The 14,994-nt window shown below is 44.4% G+C and overlaps 1 protein-coding gene across 1 annotated transcript; it reads left to right on the top strand.

The window, feature by feature from the left end:
• The first annotated feature begins 1,565 nt into the window (after positions 1-1,565).
• LOC133241271 (pregnancy-associated glycoprotein 1-like) lies at positions 1,566-10,655 on the top strand. The gene is made up of 9 exons (XM_061406534.1): positions 1,566-1,666; positions 2,853-3,003; positions 3,979-4,096; positions 4,195-4,313; positions 5,510-5,703; positions 6,629-6,745; positions 8,441-8,582; positions 8,670-8,768; positions 10,450-10,655. The coding sequence occupies exons 1-9, from the start codon at positions 1,566-1,568 to the stop codon at positions 10,597-10,599; spliced, it is 1,191 nt and encodes a 396-aa protein (XP_061262518.1). The 3' UTR covers positions 10,600-10,655.
• The last annotated feature ends 4,339 nt before the right edge of the window (positions 10,656-14,994 follow it).

Genomic DNA, 14,994 nt, shown 5'->3' with positions numbered 1-14,994 from the left:
AATTTGTGGGGGAGAAAGTGGTTTCCTCATCCTATTTTTCCAGCATCTTAAGACCACCCCTCCTCCTTTTTTTCTTTTGGTTTTCTTTGGTTTTGTTTTAGATGGACAGTATTCTTGTTTTTCCTTAGAAGATATTCCACTCTGAATGTAGAGTCATAAGTCTGAATTTTAAAGCCACTTAAGTAATGTGTTGTTATAGGTAGCTAGTTAACAACCTGATGCAATTAGATTTATTAGTCTTTGTTCTCAATTTGTTCAGTTCAGTTCAGTCCTTCAGTTGTGTCCATCTCTTTTCAATGCCATAGACTGAAGCATGCCAGGCTTCCCTCTCCATCACCAACTCCCACAGCTTGCTCAAGCTCATGCCCATCGACTTGGTGATGCTATCCAAGTATCTCATCCTCTGTCTTCTGCTTCTCCTCATGCCTTCCATCTTTCCTAATATCAGGATCTTTTTCAATGAGTCAGCATTTTTAGTGTGCCTTCAGTCTTTAAATCAACCAACATGAATTAAATTTCTCTCTGTCCCTACTGCACTCCCAACTCTAGGCCAGAAACAAAAAATTGCAGACTGAAGGCTGATTCCAGAACATCACTGTGGAGATTTTGTTCCAAAAATTTTTTTTTTTTTTTTGGGGAAAAAAAATTAGTTGCTAACATTAAAATCAGTAGATTGTACATAAATGTCCAAACTTTGATTCTCTTGAAAACATGGCCAACTTGCCTGATTTCTGGCATGGGTGAAGTGGAGGAAAGATTGCTCCCAGTGGTAAGGCCTGTGCTGCCCTGATTCCAGCATGGCCACCTAGTCCTAGTATCATATCTCCTGCCTCCTGGGGTCATGAGCTTGTGAGAACTAGACTTCTAGATCTCTTAAGATAAAGACTACTTTTGTCTTGATCAACTTTGACTTTGAAGCCTTTAGCCCAGAACCTAGCACACAATTCTTCCTTGCACAGTTGTTGGATGATATAAAGTATCTTGTCGATGCATATGACATTTCTTCCAGTACTGAAACCATGCAATTGAAGTATTGCTCTGCCCTAAATCTTTGATGCAGACTGGCATCATAGGTGCCCCTGATGTCTGCCAATAGACCCACTACCTTAAGCCAGTTGTATGTCCCTGGGCTGTCCCTGAAGTCTTCACTTTGCCATTTGACAACTTATCCTCCTAAAAATCTCCTCTCCAATGAAGACAGTAAAGCATATCTCATGAAGTGGCTAGGAAGATGACATGAAACCAGGAATGCTGAGCATGGCCCCTAGTATCCATTTTCATGGTGTTCTTAGCAGTTTTTTCTCCATGTAGGCAAGGTTCTCTGTCTTCTTAGATGTCCATGAAGATCAGTTTCATTTTCCAGCCAAGCTTCAAGGAAGAGATTACAGTTCAATTCTCTGTATTCTGAGAAGCTTCAAAGGCCAGTGACCAAGGACACTGATGAAGGTAAAGATTTAATCAAGAGCTTTGTGTTTTTTTTTTTTTTCCAGACCTTTTAGTGGCCTAAAGGGGAAAACTCAGGTAGGTCAGAGCATATATAACTAGGGGCTCCTGGTCACCACTACATGCTAAGAACCCAAACTTCCCTGAGTACTTGGATGCAGGAAAGAAGCATGAAGTGGCTTGTGGTCCTCGGGCTGGTGGCCTTCTCAGAGTGCATAGTCAAGTAAGTATGGGGACTGTAAGTCACATCATATTCCTTTCTCGGATTTTTCTTTTCATCTGATTATTCTTCCACCGATCAGGTTTAGAAGGAAATGGAATACTTCCCTAAGAGTCTTAAAGCTCAACTCTTACTTATTGATAAGTAACTTGCTATAGGAACTGTGGATCCCAAGGTCTTGGTTGGGTTGCAAAAATCTTGCGGTCTAGTCATGTCAAGACCTATTGAAAATGCAACTCCTTGTAACAGTTCAGTGCACAGTCTATGCAGATGTCGATGTGGTCCTGTGGAATAACACTTTTTACATTTTATTCAACATGTCCTCTTTTTTCCCTATCTACTTCAGTGTGTATATGCCTATGTCTGCATCTCTGTACCATTGTCATTTATCTCTCCATCTCTTTGGAAGTCACTGGGAGTGTATTTCTCTTTGTGTTGTTTTCTTTTCACTTTTCATTTGACTCTTACTTCTTTCTCAAGCCTCTGAATTTCCCTTAGCTTTTCCCTATATCTTGGATTCTTCTTTCAACTCTCTTTTCTCTTTTAACTTTGAGAAAAATACACTGTTTTATATATACTGTTTTATATCTGACAAGCAGTGTGACCACAGCCAACTCAGAAACCTCTTGCATTTCAAATTGCTCCCTTGTAAAAGAGGATAAGAGTCCCCTTCTACCTCCTTCCTTGAGATTCTATGAGAAGGAATGAGTGAGATGGCAATAACAATGCTAGTGGCTGTCATTGTTGAGACTGGAAGATCCCCTGGAGAAGGAAATGGCAATGCACTCCAGTATTCTTGCCTGGGAATTCTCATGGATGGAGGAGCCTAGTAGGCTACAGTCCATGTGGTCTCAAGGAGTCGGACACGACTTCACTTTCACTTTATATACATCACTTCACTTATCCCCAAGATATCCTATTTGGAGGGTTGTATTGTTACATTCTACCATTTTACTGAAGGGGAGACTGAGACACCACATGGTCATATGGCTTACGTAAGATTGCAGAACAGAACCTGTATTGAAATCTATGTCTTTGTCATGGTATAGGCATAAAATTCTGATAATAATGTGCTTCATAAAAATTAGATTAGAAAATACACAGGGCCATTACAATGACAGTTATATCTTAACACTGACAGCTAATTATAGCATCTTCTTTGTTTTCTTTGTCAAATGATCGGTGAAAGAATACCTCTAAGGAGAGTGAAGACCATGAGAAAAACCCTCAGTGGAAAAAACATGCTGAACAATTTCCTGAAGGAGCATGCTTACAGACTGTCCCAGATTTCTTTTCGTGGCTCAAATCTAACTAGTCACCTGCTGAGAAACATCAAGGATGTGAGTATTTTGGGAGGATGGTGCTCCACAGTGCCCCCTGGTGCTCTAGCCTAGCACTGGGGCTTATCTGGAGGAGCCAGGTGGGATGATGTGGATGAGGTTCCTGCAGGAGGCAGAGACACTAGAAAACAGGGACCCCCAACCAGAGGATAAGGCACTCTCATCCTAAACTCTTGGTCTTTGTGACTGGGCATGGCAATTACCAGGTGGCAGGTAAATATCCATTTCTGTGTCAAAAAAGTGTCATTTGTTTGAGGGTGATTGTTCCTTCTGAACTAAGTGAGCCACTCAGTTACAGATGAAGAGTGAACCATCACTAATCAAAAGGTAGAACCAACTGAAGAGCAACTGTGAATCCCCAGGCAGAGAAATTCAGTTACCACAGATGCAAAGACGACAGCACTAAAAAGTTACTGAACCTGCATTCCATGTATGGACATAAGAATCACCGTGGTTACTGTTTTTAGATTAGGAAAAGGGCTTATTTTGTCTTCAAGAATGCCCATGCCAGCCTGAGAGATAGGAAAAGAGTAAATACAGGTCAAATCAAAGGGTCACCTGTGTGGTGTTGATTGATTGTGGTCTGAGTTTGGAGGGAGTGGCTGGGGTTGATCAAGAAGGACCTCCTGGAGATGCGGGTGCTAAGGCTGGGTTTGAAGAGACTACAGAGCTGCTCAAATGAAGGCACCAGGACTTCCCTGGGTGTCCAGCAGTCCTGGAGGCCCAGTGTTTATGCCTATGGGATTCCCATGCAGGCGGAACCACTTCAACACCTGGTCATAGAGTTAATATCCTGCATACAATGTAGCACAGGAAAAATATATCAAATGCAGATACCTCTGAGACCAAAGCCTGTGAGCTGCACGGTGGTTAGAAAGTGATCTTAAGAGATATGTGACACCCAGAGGGAGGCAGCAGTTTGGGAATAGAGAGTAGCCAGTTCTGCACTAACCCACTCCCTCCTTCTCCCTGTAGTTGGTCTACCTGGCTAATATCACCATTGGAATACCCCCTCAGGAGTTCCAGGTTATCTTTGACACAGGCTCATCTGACTTGTGGGTGCCCTCTGACTTTTGCACCAGCCCAGCCTGTTGTGAGTACAGACACCCCCTACCCGGACCATCCTTCACTTGCCCTGCCACCCTGTTTCCATCCTTGGCACCTGATGACACTCATCTCTTGTGTCTACAGCTAAACACGTTAGATTCAGACATCTTCAGTCTTCCACCTTCCGGCTTACCAATAAGACCTTCAGCATTACCTATGGATCTGGGAGAATGAAAGGAGTTGTTGCTCATGACACAGTTCGGGTAACAGTGTAACATATGCTGAGTCAGGACTGGCTAGGGAGTGACCACTGCTTGCAAAACAGATGAAGGACCATCTGGTAGGACCCTTCCTAGCCTAACTCCCATAGATATTGGCCATCTTATCCACAGGATCATGTCTCTGGGGAGGCAGTGCCCATGGTGACACACGAGCAAACAGATTAGGTAATCCAGAGAGTGGTTTGAGGTGTGGACTTGCAGCTCGTCTGCCCATGAGCAGTTCAAGGTTCATTTTGCTGGGAGCAAGAAGAAAGGATAAAAGCACCCACTTTTATATTCACAGACTTTTCCAGGCACTTTCAGGTGATAACTGGTTTAATTTGCAACAATGCCACACAGCAGTTACTCTGATTAGGTCATGAGACATATGAGGAAACTGAGGTGCAGACAGCAAGGTCCTTCCTGAGGGTACACATGTGGTAGAAGGTGGAGTTAGGCTGGCTTTTCAGGACTGAATTTGCTGTGGGGTGTTTGTGAACAGGATAAAACTCATCTGAGGACCCTCGGCGCACTAAAGGGCTTCAGGTATCCGGAGTGGGAAACTGGTGGCCTGAGAAGTCAAGGGGTCTGATAAATGATTTCTCACTATAGAGGACCTTTGAGAGTCTAAAAAACCTATGGCCTTCCTCCCCCAAAATACTTGAGTAGTTCCACTCTCTCTTTTCTCTCTCATACACACTCAGAGAAATATACAAATATCCCCAAAAGTGATTTCTACAGGCAGTAATTTCATAGAACCCTGCAAGCAAGATTGTGTTTTCGGCTTCTGTCTTCCTGGACAGATGCAGAATCCACAGTACATTACAGAGAATGCAGTCCATTCCTGTCCTTAGATCACAGTGATGTCAAAGAGAAGGCTATCTTGCTCTTGATTGTTTTGTCCATAATGTGGCACCAATAGGACCTGGTGTGATTCTTGGTTGCCCCACCTGTACAGAAGCCATGAGTCCAAATGACTCACTCAGGTGGTATTTTTCAGAGGGGCAGGTATTATAAAATTCACAGCCTCTCCCCAATGGAACCCAAATTCCCCTCCCAGCTTGATCTCACTGTCTGTCTGGCACTGAAGACAGAGCCCAGCCTCAATTCTTCTCTGAAGATCTAATGGTAATGCATCCCAGCCCAGTCCTAGCCCCATTTTATGTATCTGTAAGTGGGAACACTCTTCTTTCCCACAGATTGGGGACCTTGTAAGCACTGACCAGCCGTTCGGTCTAAGCGTGGAGGAATATGGGTTTGATCATATACCTTTTGATGGCGTCTTGGGCTTAAACTACCCCAAAATATCCTCTTCTGGGGCAATCCCCATCTTTGACAAGCTGAAGAATCAAGGTGCCATTTCTGAGCCTGTTTTTGCCTTCTACTTGAGCAAGTAAGTGTGAGATGGACAATCCCTTTCACCAAATTAGCTGTAGGATGCTTTAAGTTACACAAAAATTATAGAACACTCAATAAAGAAGTATCCTGAGAGATAATCTAACCCAGGGTAACTATGTACCCAGGACCCTACCTGGATTCACCCCTGGCTTTTAGAAATAAAAGTTTATTGGAACACAAGCCTACTCCTGGGCTCAAGACCAGTAAATTGGTCTAGCGGGGTTAGTGAGGAGGAAGGCTAATGGAAGGCAACAGGAAATAAGTTTAAGTAAAAGGCATTAGGATTTGCTCATGAATTTTATAAGGAAGGAAGAAGAAGGATGGTGGATATCTTTCCTTCCTCATTAGCATTTCACTGGGAGCCCAGGACCAGCTACCCAATTTGTAGGAGCCAGTGAGAAATGAAAGTGTGGGACACAAAAGTGTGGGACCCCTTGTTCAAGAAATATGAGGCATTTCAAGACAGGGAGAGCAGAGGTTGTGTCCCTTCTGAGTTTGGGGCCCTTTAGAAAGTAGAGATCGCAGGCCATTGGAGCCAACGCTGGGTGACCTGAACCCACACCCTTAGAACTCCCAGGCCTTGATTTTCCTGAAAAATGGCAAGGTGGACAAGAGGAAAGTCAAAACACTTCAGCACTCTGTCCTCTGAGGGTGTCTGAGCACTCAGGTTGCTGGAGTTCTAGGGCGTCTTCAGAAGACAGAGTTGATGGAGCCCAGCCAAGTGATTCAGCTTCTAACCTCCTCTGTGCCACTCATGAGACAGTAACAGACCTCACTCTGGATCTCAATCTCTCCTAGACTCGATTTCTGCATCTGTACATGGGGACCTTATTAGGGCCTTGATGGGTGGACACGCACAGCTCTCAGACAGTGCTGTTGTTACTGTCCTCCAAGGATCACCCCCTCACTTCTCTCTACAGAGATGAGCAGGAGGGCAGTGTGGTGATGTTTGGTGGGGTGGACCACCACTACTACAAGGGAGAGCTCAACTGGGTACCATTGATCCGATCAGGCAACTGGATTATACACATGCACAGGTAAGCCTCTCCCTCTGAGGGTCAGCCTAAGTGATGTTCCCACTACTGTACATGGATACAGGCAGACACATACAAATGCATTCTTAGACACACAGTCACACAGATATATACACCACCCACAACGACACAGACAGACACACAGAAATATGGAAACACACAAGCAGACACATAAAAACATTCATAGCAACACATAAAATCATGCATAGCTAGTCAGAGACACACAAGCACACACAAAGAAACATGCAAACACACATACAAACAAACACACAAGCACAGAGATACACAAACAACCCATGGGTTCATAATCCCCAGGCCTTCTGAGCATGGTTCAGATCAGGGTCCTAAAAGGCACCAGAGAGGTCTGTGTAGCTGGGAGAAAGCTGCACCCACTGCCCTTTGAGGTGGGGAGCATGGTTAGAGGACTCTGCAGTGTGGTGAACAGAGCATCAGGGAGAATATCTCCAGCCTGAACAGAGTTATGGTAAGATGACCGACTGTCCAGGGCTACCTAGGACATAGGAAATTCTCAGTACAGATCCATTCTGAGTACAGATAAATGTAAGTTAAAAAACAGGGACAGTCCTGAGAAAATGGGGAAAATTGGTCTTCTTAGGGAGCAGCTACCCAGCAGTGGAGAGAGGTTGCCTGCAGTCTTAAGATGTGAAAGCAATTAATAGAAAAGACACGTCAAGTTCTTGGGCACACAGTGGGACAGGGGCTATTACAGAGGATCAGAAAGGTTGGATCCAGGAGTGACCTGAGGACAAGAGGCATAATTGATAGGATTCTGTGTGATACCCTCAGACAAAAGTTGACCTGTCCTTTGGAGTTTCTATGGGATAGTCATGTATTTCCTGGCCAGGGTCTCAGGGTCTGAGCTGGTTGTAGGAGCAGTGCTGGGAGACACCCTCTCCCAGAGGAACCCCTCTCTCCCCCTACTATGAGAATCTGCTGCCCCTGCAAATCTCCATCTTCACTCTGTGTGCAACCCATTGTTTGTTCCCCACCAGATACAGCTCTCTAGAGGTTACTTATTGTTTTCTAAGTTTTCATTCACTCATTGAACAGAAAAGCATTGGGCATCCACTGTGTGACAGGCCCTTTAGGGAGGAAAGGAGAATAAAACTCACCCTCACATCTAAGAAGGCAGATGTACGTGAAGTGATTCGCCTACATAGTGAATTGTGTCTTTGGTACATGCTAGACATGAGGAGTAGAAGACAATGACAACTCACTCCAGTACTCTTGCCTGGACAATCCCAGGGATGGCAGAGCCTGGTGGACTGCCCTCTATGAGGTCGCACAGAGTCGGATATGACTGAAGTGAGTTAGCAGCAGTAGCAGCAGCAGACATGAGGAAGGGTCTACAGAGAGTGACTAAGACAGGAGACTCATAAACACCAGGGCAAAGGCATCCCAAAAACAATAAAATTAAGCTGGAATCTGGAGGATGAGAAGAAATTTCCTAGTCAAAGTGCAGTGGTCTTCTAGGAAGGAAGTCCAGCTTGTGTCAAGGTACAAAAGATCCTGGTGTATTCAAGTACTACATTCAAGGATGTCAAGAAAGGTACTGTGTTGATAGCAAAGGAAAAGAGGGTGAGAGACGAAGGGCTGTTTAGGAGACAGTCGGGAAGGGGACAACTCTGGGGAGGCTCAGAGTGACCTTGTTGCCCACTTTCTTCCTTTGTCTCTCAGCATCTCCATTGAAAGAAAAGTTATTGCTTGTTCTGGACGCTGCATGGCCTTTGTTGACACCGGGACAGCATTCATCGAAGGCCCAAAACCACTGGTCGATAACATGCAGAAGCTCATCGGGGCCAAGCCATCAGGTTCCAAGGTGAAGGGTCATGCCCCAGGGTCACTCCCAATCTCCACACACAACAAGGATCACCAGGGCTAACCTCTTACCCTCTCTCTCTAACAGCACTATGTTTCATGTTCTGCGGTCAATACACTGCCCTCTATTATCTTCACCATCAACGGTATCAACTACCCAGTGCCAGGTCGAGCCTACATCCTCAAGGTGAGGGGACAATACTGAGGGTTGGTCCTCAAACTGGAGCTTGCAAGAACCCTTGCGCTGCTGCTGGGGGGAGGGCGCCCTCTGGAGGCCATGTCACACCACTGCAGATGCTGCTGAGCCCTGTGGCTGGGCCAGTGCCTCCCACAAAACCAATCACTTCAAAGTAAAGGGCCGTTTGGGACACTGATCTTCCTGAAATCAATGTGGAGAGGCCACACCATATGGCCTGGTGGGAGTCAGGGAGAGGGGAACACTGAGGTCCTCAGTCCTCAAAGAGCTTCAACTCAATCTGAACCCTTAGGTGAATGAACATGAAATTCAGCACTAGCAGTCCCTGAAATAGGCCATGTTACAAGGAGAATGTCTGGGGACACTCCCAGTGTGATGTCCCAGCATAAGTTAACATGCTCCCTTCCCTTCTCAGAGTTTTCCTGGTTTGGATGATAAATTACATGGTCAGGCTAGTTGTCGGCTGTATCTTCCCCTTGCTCTGGCCAGGTGCCTCCTTTGTGAGTTGGGGTACCCAACCCCTCTGTGGGGAGGTTGGATGCTAATGTGAATAAAGGGTGAACAGTGACTGCTCAGCCTCAGCACAGGGTGGAGCCATCATGTCAGCTCCAAGCGGGAGTTCAGAGCAGGCTGAGGGGCTCAAAGAAGGCTTTGAGGAAGAGAGGGAATTTCAGGAATTCTAAAACCACAAACTCATTGAGCCATATGGAGGGTTGCTTGATTCTAGGCAAAACTGCACTGGATTCCATGCAAATGGCATCTCAAGATGATCTGCACTGGGGCACTGGGGACTTACTAGGGGAGATGAGGGCTATGGACTGACCGGTGGGCATGGGGAACAAGAGTACTTTACCCAACCAAGCCTGGAGTGGCCAGAGAGGGTGAGTGTGGACTGAAGGAGGCTTTACAGAGTTCCTGAGTTAAAGCTTCAAGAACGTGTTGTGGGCACTGCTCTATTTAAGATGGATAACCAACAAGTTGCTGTGTAGCACAGGGAACTCCACTCAGTTATATGACAGCCTGGATGTGAGGGGTTTCTTTGAGACCAGGATACCTGGATACATACGGTTGAGTCCCTTTACTGTCCATCTGAAACTCAGAATATTGTTAATCAGCTATACTCCAATACAAAATAAAGTTTTTAAATAAAGGACAGATTGTGGGGATGTAGGACGAGAACCAGCATTCTCTTCAGAGAAAACAAGGAGCAAGAGTCAGAAGGAAAGAAAAAGAGTGAGGAGAGCTATGGACACACTTGTTGTTTTCGAAAAAATTATATTGAAATGTGGCTAATCTTCATTGTGGCATTAAGTTCTGCTGCACAGCAATGTGACTCAGTTATACACATAAAATATATATATTTTCTTATTCTTTTTCATGTGATTTATCACTGAATGTTGAATATAATTTCTTGTGCTCTACAGTAGGACTTTGTTGTTTTTCACTCCTCTGTTTCCCAAATACCACTCCTCCCCTCCTCCACACCCTTCCTCATGGCAATCTCATGTCTTGGACCTCTTTGGTTTATAAATTCTCATATCCCCTGCTGTTGAGAAAACCCTGTGATACTTACCAAAAGAGGGAAATAAAACAAAGAATTGTTCTGGGTCTGGATACTGGGGGGAGTCACCAAGGGCTCATGCTGACTGGTGTGTGTCTCTGATTCCCCCAGGATTATAGAGGCCGCTGCTATACCACCTTTCAAGAGAGCCCATTGAGTCCATCTATAGAGTTCTGGATCCTGGGTGACGTCTTCGTGAGGTTGTATTTCACAGTCTTTGATCGAGGAAATGACAGGATTGGCCTGGCAAGGGCAGTATAAATGCTTGGAGTGGTTCAGGAATCAATAAGGCCGCTCCTAACACACACTCACTCACACTTGGGCACTGCTGCTCAGGATGCTGGTGAACTGTGTTTGGTGGTCTGCACACCCTATTCTCAGTAAATTATAAAGGGTCTCACTCTTAATGGTGCTGAAACAAATGGTTGCCTCTTTTTGTGTCTGGGAGTGAAGGATCTAGAACCAAGTCTGAATCAAAATTGAGAGAAGCCCTATCCCACCTGCCTTCAAAGAAAAGGGAGACTCATTGAAATGATCCTGGGAATCCAGGACACAAGAATCAGAGCAAATACAAAGATCTCTGTGACTGGACCCAATAAATCAGAAGTCATCAGTTATCTTTTTCTCTCCCTCAGCCTTTCCCTTCCCTCTTCTTTGATGGTCTGAGCTGACAACTTTCTTCCTTAAGGCTTCTACACCTAGTGAGGGAGTCCAAGCTACCTGCCCTAGGGTTTTATATCCTGAAGGCATCTTCTAGTAAAGAAAGAAGCTGGGAGTCATTAGAGTTCAAGGGTATTCTCTGAATGATACACCTCAGTTCACATGTACAGCCTGAGATCAGCCATCCTGGCAGGGCCATGGGGTCCTATGATTGGCTTTACATGGTCATTGGCCCTGACACAGCAGCACACATGATTTTCAGTTTCCTCCAGAACTATATGACTGAAGCTGGGGAGAGGCAGCCCCAAGGATAGCGACTGGCAGATGGTCTAGGCCATGGAAGAGTTTGTGATGACCCACCAACTCCACCACCTCCTCATTCAGAGGAATTATAAGGGGTAATGAAATAGACTCTCTTCATCCCATCTCAGATGATCTTATTGCTGGACTTCTCCTCCAGGGGATTTTGGGTGAGGTACTTCATGCAGAGCTGGTTCCCTCTTGTTCCCACACCCCAGTCACAAGCTGTCTGCCACATATGCCTGCTCTGTCCTTTCCAGGCCTACTTGGTAAGTGGTGGCCTCAGTAGATCCCTGATCCATCTCCCTCCTCCAGGGCTCAGAATGCCCCTTGCTTGGCCTCCAATTCTGCTGGGGAGAATGCAATGCATGTATCCATAGGTACACAGAGCCTTCTGCTTTTCTGAGCTTCTCCATGGGTGAGGCTACAAACTATTTGCTTGGAGCTGCCATGGTCAGGCACTTTTGCAGTGGAAGCATCCATTCTTTACACCTGGAGGCCCTCAGTAGATGTCTTATCTAAGAAAGCAGGGGTCAGAGGTTGATTTCCTTTCAGATTGACTGTTTTGATCTCCTTGTTGTATAAGGGACTCTCAAGAATCTTCTCAAACACCACAGTTCAAAAGCTCAATTCTTTGACATTCACCCTTTTGTATGGTCCAGATCTCACATCTGTACATGATTACTGGAAAACCATAGCTGTGACACTACAGACCTCTGTAGCAAAATGAGTCTCTGCTTTTTAATGCACAGTTCAGGTTTTTCATAGCTTTTCTTCCTTCCAAGGAGCAAGTGTCTTTTAATTTTGTGGCTGCAGTCAAGGTCCATAGTGATTTTGGAGCCCAAGAAAATAAAATCTGCCACTGTTTCCACTTCTCCCTCATCTATATGTCATGAAGTGATGGGACTGGATGCCATGAATGTTGAGTATCTTTTGGTGAATAGTTTTTTGAATGTTGAGTTTTACACCAGCTTTTTGCATCTCCTCTCCTTATCAATTGGTCTTTAGTTCTTTAGCTATTAGGGTGGTGTCATCTTCATTCTGTAGATGTTGATATTTCTCCCAGCAATCTTGATTCCATCTTGGGATTTATGCAGTCCAGCATATCAAATGATCTTTCCTACATACAAGTTCAATAACCAGATTAACAATGTATACATTGTCATGCTCCTTTCCCAATTTTAAATCTTTTAGTTCTATGTTCTATGTCTGATTACAACTGCCACTTTTTGACCTACCTACAGACTTTCAGGAGACAGGTAAGGTGATCTGCTACTCCCAGTCTCTTAAGAATTTTCCACAGTTTGTTGTGGTCCATACAGTGAAAGGCTTTAGCATAGTCAGTGAAGCAGATGTAGATGTTTTTCTGGAATCTGCTTGGTTTCTCTATGATCCAATGGATGTTGGCAATTTGACCTCTGGTTCCTTAAACCAGTTTGTACATCTAGAAGTTCTCAGTTCATGTACAGTGACGCTTGGCTTGAAGGATTTTGAGCATTACCTTGCTAGCAAGTGAGATGAGCACAATTGCATGATAGGTTGAACATTCTTTGCAGTTGCCTTTCTTTTGGATTGGAATGAAACTGACCTTTCCAGCACTGTGGCCACTGCTGAGTTTTCCAAATTTGCTGCCATATTGAATGAAGCACTGTTACAGCCTCATTCTTTAGGATGTTTTAAACAGCTCAGCTGGAATTCCATCACCTACACTAGCTTTGCTTGTAGAGATGCTTCCTAAGGCCCACTTGACTTTATGCTCTAGGACATCTGGCTTTACATAAGTGACTCCAACATCATCTATATCCCGGTCATTATGAACATTTTTGTAGTTTTTCTGTGCATTCTTGTTCAGTTCAGTTAAGTCACTCAGTCGTGTCCGACTATTTGCAACTCCATGAATCACAGCACTCCAGGGCTCCCTGTCCATCACCAACTCCCAGAGTTAACCTAGACTCATGTCCATCGAGTCAGTGATGCCATTCAGCCATCTCATCATCTGTCATCCCCTTCTCCTCCTGCCCTCAATCCCTCCCAGCATCAGAGTCTTTTCCAATGAGTCAACTCTTCGCAAGAGGTGGCCAAAGTACTGGAGTTTCAGCTTCAGCATCATTTCCTCCAAAGATATCCCAGGGCTGATCTCCTTCAGAATGGACTGGTTGGATCTCCTTGCAGTCCAAGGGACTCTCAAGAGTCTTCTCCAACACCACAGTTCAAAAGCATCAATTCAAAAAAAAATTCAAAAAAAAAAAAAAAGCATCAATTCTTCAGCACTCAGCCTTCTTCACAGTCCAACTCTCACATCCATACATGACCAGAGGAAAAACCATAGCCTTAACTAGACAGAACTTTGTTGGCAAAGTAATGTCTCTGCTTTTGAATATGCTATCTAGGTTGATCATAACTTTCCTTCCAAGGAGTAAGTGTCTTTTAATTTCATGGCTACAGTCACCATCTGCAGTGATTTTGGAGCCCAGAAAAATAAAGTCTCACACTGTTTCCTCTGTTTCCCCATCTATTTCCCATGAAGTGGTGGGACTGGATGCCATGATCTTCGTTTTCTGAATGTTGAGCTTTAAGCCAACTTTTTCACTCTCCACTTTCACTTTCATCAAGAGGCTTTTTAGTTCCTCTTCAATTTCTGCCATAAGGGTGGTGTCATATGCGTATCTGAGATTATTGATATTTCTCCCAGCAATCTTGCTTCCAGCTTGTGTTTCTTCCAGTCCAACATTTCTCATGATGTACTCTGCATATAAGTTAAATAAGCAGGGTGACAATATACAGTCTTGACGAACTCCTTTTCCTGTTTGGAACCAGTCTGTTGTTCCATGTCCAATTCTACCTGTTGCTTCCTTACTTACATACAAATTTCTCAAGAGGCAGATCAGGTGGTCTGGTATTCCCATCTCTTTCAGAATTTTCCACAGTTTATTGTGATCCACACAGTCAAAGGCTTTGGCATAGTCAATAAAGCAGAAATAGATGTTTTTCTGGAACTCTCTTGCTTTTTCCATAATCCAGTGGATGTTGGCAATTTGATCTCTGGTTCCTCTGCCTTTTCTAAAATCAGCTTGAACATCAGGAAGTTCACAGTTCACATAATTCTGAAGCCTGGCTTGGAGAATTTTGAGCATAACTTTACTAGCATGTGAGATGAGTGCAAATGTGCGGTAGTTTGAGCATTCTTTGGTATTGCCTTTCTTTGGGATGGGAATGAAAACTGACTTTTTCCAGTCCTGTGGCCACTACTGAGTTTTCCAAATTTGCTGGCATATTGGGTGCAGCACTTTTACAGCATCATCTTTCAGGATTTGGAATAGCTCAACTGGAATTCCATCACCTCCACTAGCTTTGTTCGTAGTGATGCTTTCTAAGGCCCACTTGGCTTCACATTCCAGGATATCTGGCTCTAGGTCAGTGATCACACCATCGTGATTATCTGGATCATGAAGATCTTGTTTGTACAGTTCTTCTGTGCATTCTTGTTACCTCTTCTTAATCTCATCTGCTTCTGTTAGGTATTTGACTTTTCTCTCCTTTATTGTGCCCATCTTTGGATGAAGTATTCCTGTGGTATCTCCAATTTTCCTGAAGAGATCTATATTCTTTACAATTAATTATTTTCATTTAATTCTTGCACTTTTCACTTATGAGGACTTTATTATCTCTCCTTGCTATTCTCTGGAAATCTGCATT

The sequence above is a fragment of the Bos javanicus genome, chromosome 29 (genome assembly GCF_032452875.1).
Source record: "Bos javanicus breed banteng chromosome 29, ARS-OSU_banteng_1.0, whole genome shotgun sequence".
Lineage (NCBI taxonomy): Eukaryota > Metazoa > Chordata > Mammalia > Artiodactyla > Bovidae > Bos > Bos javanicus.
This window is presented reverse-complemented; position numbering and strand designations above follow the sequence as displayed.